This window comes from Halichoerus grypus, chromosome 10 (genome assembly GCF_964656455.1).
Source record: "Halichoerus grypus chromosome 10, mHalGry1.hap1.1, whole genome shotgun sequence".
NCBI lineage: Eukaryota > Metazoa > Chordata > Mammalia > Carnivora > Phocidae > Halichoerus > Halichoerus grypus.
Window position 1 is genome coordinate 109,545,173 of NC_135721.1, and position 6,561 is coordinate 109,551,733.

Sequence of the window (6,561 nt, forward strand, 5' to 3'; positions counted from 1 at the left end):
ACCTCCATATCTAAATATTATCTAGGCTTGGGGAGGAAGGGGTCTTCAACGTACCTGCTTGGGTTTGAAGAAAGCCGGGCCTTGCACTGCTTTGGGGTTAGAAAGAAGCTTGGGGTCAGTTAGCTAGGAGAGGAGGGAGGGAGCCAACTATCTCTGTTGGACCAAATTAAACTGGGGACTAGGCCTGTCGAGCCCATTAAAGAAGGTCCTTGCAGGAGTGGGGCCAGAGGACAGAGCAAGAGGGGTGCTGGGGCAACTTCTGTGGTCCAGGTTGCAGTCTGGAGGGACATACAGGGCATCCCTTGGTTTACCTTTGATGCCTTAAGAGGGAGCCCTTTAGACCTTCCCGTGTTTGGCATCTCCAAGCCTGGTGGCTATCCTGGGGACAGTGGCAGGAGGAAGATAAAATTCCTGGGATAGACTGCACTCGCAAGAGGCTGGGGGCACCCCAGTCCAAAGGTGAAGACGGGTGTCTCTGCTGATCCTACCCCTTTTCTCCTTTCCAGGCCCAGCCCCTCACTGAGGCCCTCAGGCCCCAGCGGTTCCAGCCAGGGGAGGGCTTGGGCTTGAGGAGGCAGGGCAGCTCTGGGCCCCAAACCGGTTTTCCCACCTCCCCTGGGGCTGGCACATCGCCGCTGTGGTTCCCTCCCCACCACTTCCTTTCAGTTCCTCTCTCCACCCTGGAATGTTAAGGGGGGGATGTCTAGGTCTTTTGTCCCTTGCCTGCTCTGGGTGTGGTCTCTTCTAGAAAGGCAAGGCCACTATGTATGACTTTAAAACAAGAAGGTAGGGTGACACTTCCACACTTGGCCTTCCACACTCCCGGCACTCAGATTTCCCCTGTAGGCTTTGAAGACAGTGAAACTAAGGGATAGCAAAAAGGAGCTGGGATTCCCCTTACCGGCATCCCCCACCTCCATCTGAGCTGTGGAGGAGGAAACAAGAAAGTCTTAAGGAAGCTCAGCCTACCCCCGCCACCGCCCCTCGCCCCGCCTGCTCTGGAGTAAGGGGGGAGCAGTAGCCTTCTCCCTGTTCAACTCGGTCCCTCACCTCAAATACCAACAAGGCAAATCATTTCCATTTGTCTCCTCTTCTGCTGGAACTGAGGTCATCTCATTAATGATAGCACCAACTGATGTTAATAGGGCCCTTGCTCTGTGCCAAGTGCTGTGCTAAGCACTTTAGATGCTCACAAATCCCCTCTAAGGTAGGTAAAACCATGAGAAAACAGGCACAAAGAGGTCCAGTAATGTGCCCAAAGCCACATTGCTAGTCTTTGGTGGAAGCAAGCTTTCTTCTCTGGCTGACCCTAGAAGTGCCTCTTTACTGCTACTCTGTGTCCCTTCACTAAGGAAGGACCCATATCCCTAACCCTTCTACAAGGAGTGCTCTTTTGAAATGGAACTGGCTACTGAAATCCATTTCTAACCCATGGAAGAATAGCTCTTTGGAGGGAGATGAGGGGTTGTGGAAGTGTCTACAGGAGCTCTCCAAGCTTTTACTCCCATACCCCCAGTCCCCATACAAATGCAGATCTGTAAATACGCTTCCCATTTTCCTCCCTACTACCCCATTGGGACAAATAGACGAGAACCATTCCCACTTCACAAAGGAGGAAATAGGGTGAAGTAGTTAAATAACCTCCCCAAGGCACTGGCCTTGAGCCCTAGTATTCTCCCTGGGAATCTGGGTGACATACTAAATGCCCTACCAGGACACTGCTGGGAAGGGCAGTAGCAGTGAGGCCCTAACAGCACAGAGCTCTGAGGAGGGACCTAGCAAGGAGGCACTGTCACACAGCCTATCACACAATCCAGGTGGGAAGCAGCTGATGATTAACAGTGGACGCCCAGATAAAGCTGACAAACACTGGGATGCTGCCTTCACTTGGGACTGATCGCTAAAGGATCCAGAAGGGGAATCCCAGCCCTGGGGAGGCTGGTGCAGGGATTCTGAGGGCCTGGTTGGCTTTGACAGGTTTCAGAGTGGGCCGGTGGCTAATCAGGTGGCGTTGGGCGCAGATACTGGGAAGACAAGGCCATCTAAACGCCTTTTCAAAGCTGGGGCCTGAGAGTAAGTAGAGGGAGAAAACTACAACTCCCAGAAACCCCTGCTCCCCACCCCGCCAAGGATAGTTGCTATGGTTTCAGAAAACAATATGGCTGCTCCCAGCTGGGAGGAGAGTCTCCGGATGGGAGAGGCAGAGGCAGGTCTGGTCGCCCTCAGTGGCGAGAGAAGAGGCGCCTGAGGGATCGCGAGGTTGGGGCTGGACGCTGCACGGCTGGAACGGCCTTGCCTTGCCGAGGGTGCCGATGGCGGGCAGCGTGGACGAGGAGGCGCTGCACCAGCTCTACCTGTGGGTAGACAACATCCCTCTGTCCCGACCCAAGCGAAATCTCTCCAGGGACTTCAGTGACGGAGGTGTGCACCTCAGTATGTGTGCGCTCCTGTGTGTCTGTCCCGTGTGTCCGTGTTTGTTGACACGTTCTGTCCTGTATGTACGTGTGTAAGGGGTCTGTATACATATGTCTTTTTGTGCTTCTGTGCATTTGGGTATGTGTGTGTTGGGGGGTGTCTGACTATCTCTTAGAACTTCAGTTGTGTGTGTGTGTGTGTGTGTGTGTGTGTGTGTGTTTCTATCTGTATCTGTGGGAATATGAGTATGTGTGTGTCCATATATATGTCCCCTTGTTCTATCCTTTATGCTTGTGTGGTGGTGATGATGGTGTGTGTCTGAGTGTGTGAGTCTGTGACTCCCTCCTGAGACTTTAATGACTAAGATGTGTATCTGTGTATGTTTTTGTGCTTCTCTCTGTGTGTACTTGTTCATTGCTGTACTCTATATATCTGCCTTGTGGGAGTCTGAGCATGTGTATGTTCATACGTTTGTTGATACGTATGCATGTAGGGGGTCTTATGTGCATATGTGTTTCTTTGTGATTATTAGGTGTCTGTGTGTCTAAGGCTGTCTCCTGAGATTTTAATGGGAGAAATATGCGTCTCTGTATGGTACATTGTTGCCTATGTGACTTATTGTGCTTGTGTGTGTTGGTGACTATCTCTTGGAACTTCAGTGATGGAAACATGTGTCTGGTTATGTGTTTGTGCATCTCTGTGTGTTGTATGTGTGTGTGCTATATGTGGGCCTGTGTATGTATGGGCATGTGTGTGTCCTGTGTGTCTACACACTTTGTCCTATGTGCATATCTGTAGGGGGATCTTATCACATGTGTCTGCTTGTGTGAATCTGTGACTCTTTCTTGGGACTTTGGTGTTGGAGTGTGTGTGTGTGTATCCGTGTAAATGACTAGGGTGGGCCCCCAGGCCCCTGATGGGGTCTCTTGGAGACTCATTCTCTACTGGAGGACCAGAGACCTTAGTTTTCATATGCCTGAGCTGATGGGGATGGGATGCCACTCCTCTGGGGTATGCTGGAGGCTGATCATTGATTTCTGATCTTGCTTTCTTGAATCCCTTTCGCTCTCCTCCACCACCCCTCCCTCCCTATCATCCTTTTCCTTTCCACATCACCTCTGTGCCTGGCCCCACCACTCTGCAACCCCTGATTCTTCCATCCCATGCACATCTTCTCCCTACTCCTTTTCCCTTACTCCCCCCTCCCCACCCCGTCCATGTCTGTTCCCATTCCCTCAGTCCTGGTTGCAGAAGTCATCAAGTTTTACTTCCCCAAGATGGTGGAGATGCACAATTATGTCCCTGCCAACTCTCTCCAACAGAAGCTCAGCAACTGGGGTCACCTAAACAGGTAGCAGAATGCCTGGTGCACTACCGGAATCTCCATCCCCTACCCCAACCCAGGGATCCCAGGAAGGGCTGCCCCAGCACGCCCCCCCCCACACACACTTCCTATGGTCTCCAAAGCCCGGGCTGGGATTCTGTTGGTGGCAGGGTAGGGAGGGACAGCGCAGACAGAATCCGGTAACAAAATCAAGGGATTCTTTTAATGGGGAGGAGACAAGGAAAGAGGACACCCCAGAATCGGGTTCATTCCCCCAGGGCTGCACCACTTCCTTCTCCTCCACGCCCCTCACTTCATTCCCCCGAGACCCAGTCCGCCATCCCGGTGCCTATCTCCCAGGAAGGTGCTGAACAAACTGAACTTCTCGGTACCGGAGGATGTGATGCGCAAGATCGCGCAATGCGCGCCGGGCGTGGTGGAGTTAGTGCTCATTCCGCTGAGGCAGCGCCTGGAGGAGCGGCAGAGGCTCAGGAAGCAGCGCACCAGCTCCTTACAGGTGCCACCCCACTCAAGCTTCTCCCACTGCTTTGCGGGAGCTTCCCAGGCGGCAGGAAGCCCCGCCTTGCCGATAGATGTGGGGGAAGGGTGTCTGGCAAAGGGAGCCTGGCCTTGGGGACCGCGGAAGAGACATGGGGCTCCTTGGGGATGAGCGAGCCTGACCTCACAGTAAACCCTGGGGCTTCTTTCAGGAGCTGGCTCCCCAGGATGGCACTGGCTACATGGATGTGGGTAAAGTGGTCTTTACTTGTCTTCCCTCCCAGGAGCAGCTTTCCTTCTGTGCTACCTGTGGGGGAAGGGAGGGAGGGAGAAGGCAAGAAAATAGGACTCCAGCATGGCCAACCCCTCCACTTGCCTCCTCTCAGGTTTGTCCCAGAAGGCCCGACGGGAAGGTGCCCCAGACCCCCAGGGAGGGGGGCAGCTCAGGTAAGGAAGCTGGGAGTTCCTATCTCCCCAGGCCTGGTGATCCCCCAATACAGGGCTGGCAGGTAAGGGTGGGGGCAGGCTGTTCCTGGGAAGCAGGAACGGGGGTGGGGGGGGAAGGGAAGGCCTGGCCGAGGGGCATTAGAAGGGTGAGGGTGGGGCCCCAGGTCCGGGCCTCTGCTAAGCTGCTTCCCACCCCAGGGGGGGCCGGCCGCCCGCGCCCCGGCCTCCGGGATATAGCCAGGCAGTGCAGGGCGACCCAAGCTTCGTCCTCCAGATCGCTGAAAAAGAGCAGGAGCTGTTGGCCTCGCAGGAGACCGTGCAGGTGAGGGTGACTGGGAAGGCGCGGGCGGTGGTGGGGCAGTGGGGGCTTAGGGCCTGCGCGGGTGGGGACAGAGGGCAGCAGGCCGCTGACTTCGCCTCTGTGCCTCATGGCCCAGGTCCTGCAGATGAAGGTGAGGCGCTTGGAGCACTTGCTTCAGCTCAAGAACGTGCGCATCGACGACCTCTCCCGGCGGCTCCAGCAGGCAGAGCGTAAGCAGCGGTGAGCGGCGGCCCGGGCCGCGCGGGGACGCCCCAGTACCCGCCAGAGCCCAGACACCGCGACCGACGCACCCACCGACCTACTGATGGACGAATGGGCGGGCGGAGCCAGCAGCTCCAATGAGCCTCCTGGGGAGCCAGCGTGCCCCTCCCTTGGGATGAGGGCGAATATGGGGGCAGGGGCAGTGAGGCAGGCGCCTTCAGAGCGGAGTCCCTGGACTGAGCCACCTCCTTCCACTCCACGCGGGTCAGGAGAATGGACCGCTTTCCAGAACCCAGAAGCCACGTGCAGAGACCTCGCATGCTCCCCAAAGCAGTGCCCAACACCAGGGACTCCGCCTTGGTGCTCCCTGCCCTGGGCCTTGGGGGGCGGTGCCCCGGCTAGGTCCACACCCCTAGAGACAGGTCCCAGCCCAGCTCTGAGGACAGCAGCATCTCCATCCAGGCTAGTTCTCTGTGCTCTGGGCCGTGGGGGAAGCTGCCCCAGGCAGCTGAGGGCGACCCTTGCCTTTCCTGGGAGCTCACCTGGGACCCAACTCGAGGATGGAGAACACAGCAGCTGGAGAAGAAGGGGTGAGGAATGGGTTCAGCCAGGAGTGGGGAAGACATGGGCTGTGTCTGTCCCAATCACCCTCCCCTCCTGTGGGGGGACCTTTGAGAATGCTTGGGAGATATGGGATCACACTGCCCCCATTAAAGAAGTTGTGCTATCTTTCCAGCAACTGCCTTCTCTCTCTGTCCAGATTTCTTGCCCCTTAATGCTGCACTCCCCCACCACCCCCCTTTTGAGTGAAAGAGCCTTGTAGGCCCAGAGTGGGTCTCACCTTGTGGGCACCTGGTCCCTGGGTGGCCACTGCCTGGTAGGTTGATGATATCACAGGGGTCAGATCTTGTGCACTAGAACAGTCTGACTTCTAACTCTGGCCTTAGACTGACCCCCAAACCCACCCTCACAGAATCTTCCAACACTGTCCAAACCCAACTCCAAACCTAGGCTTCACATTCTCCCCAAGTGTAAACACACCCTCACCCTCACCCTCAACCCTATCCATGGACTGACCCCCAAATCTGTCCTCTGTATGACTCCCAACCCCGCTCACAGACTGTTCCCTAATTCTATGGACTGAAGCCAAGCTTGACTCTCAAACCTGACCAAGACACTCTGGCCATGATGTGACCCTGGTAATTTACTGACTACTAGTAACATTCAGAGACCCCACAATTCTATTCCTACACATATATTCAGCATATACCTCGGGGAAACTTAAGCTCTTGTGTTTTGTATTCTGCCACGCCTATACAGCAATGTTCATAGTGACATTCTCTGTAATAGAAAA

General features: G+C 55.4%; 1 protein-coding gene across 5 annotated transcripts; it reads left to right on the plus strand.

Moving 5' to 3' along the window:
- The first annotated feature begins 9 nt into the window (after nucleotides 1-9).
- SPEF1 (sperm flagellar 1) lies at nucleotides 10-6,220 on the plus strand. 5 transcript variants are annotated; one of them, XR_013441968.1, is made up of 8 exons: nucleotides 10-2,421; nucleotides 3,655-3,766; nucleotides 4,100-4,256; nucleotides 4,450-4,485; nucleotides 4,624-4,684; nucleotides 4,883-5,006; nucleotides 5,122-5,225; nucleotides 5,670-5,691. XR_013441968.1 is itself a non-coding variant. In XM_078056999.1 (8 exons), the coding sequence occupies exons 1-8, from the start codon at nucleotides 2,313-2,315 to the stop codon at nucleotides 6,028-6,030; spliced, it is 1,068 nt and encodes a 355-aa protein (XP_077913125.1). In that variant the 5' UTR covers nucleotides 10-2,312; the 3' UTR covers nucleotides 6,031-6,220. The 5 variants fall into 5 exon arrangements, 4 of the variants coding, with proteins under 4 accessions (XP_077913125.1, XP_077913126.1, XP_035949114.2 ...); XM_078056999.1 differs by having other exon boundaries at nucleotides 4,450-4,489; nucleotides 5,670-6,220; XM_078057000.1 differs by having other exon boundaries at nucleotides 3,667-3,766; nucleotides 4,450-4,489; nucleotides 5,670-6,220.
- Nucleotides 6,221-6,561: the final 341 nt, after the last annotated feature.

What these genes read in the sequence shown, in the direction of transcription:
- SPEF1 (XM_078056999.1), top strand. Translation starts at nt 2,313, where the DNA reads ATGGCGGGCAGCGTGGACGAGGAGGCGCTGCACCAGCTCTACCTGTGG. An exon ending in CACTGGCTACATGGATGTGG is followed by an intron (nt 4,490 to 4,623) that starts GTAAAGTGGTCT and finishes GCCTCCTCTCAG; the next exon opens with GTTTGTCCCAGAAGGCCCGA. An exon ending in CAGGGAGGGGGGCAGCTCAG is followed by an intron (nt 4,685 to 4,882) that starts GTAAGGAAGCTG and finishes TTCCCACCCCAG; the next exon opens with GGGGGGCCGGCCGCCCGCGC.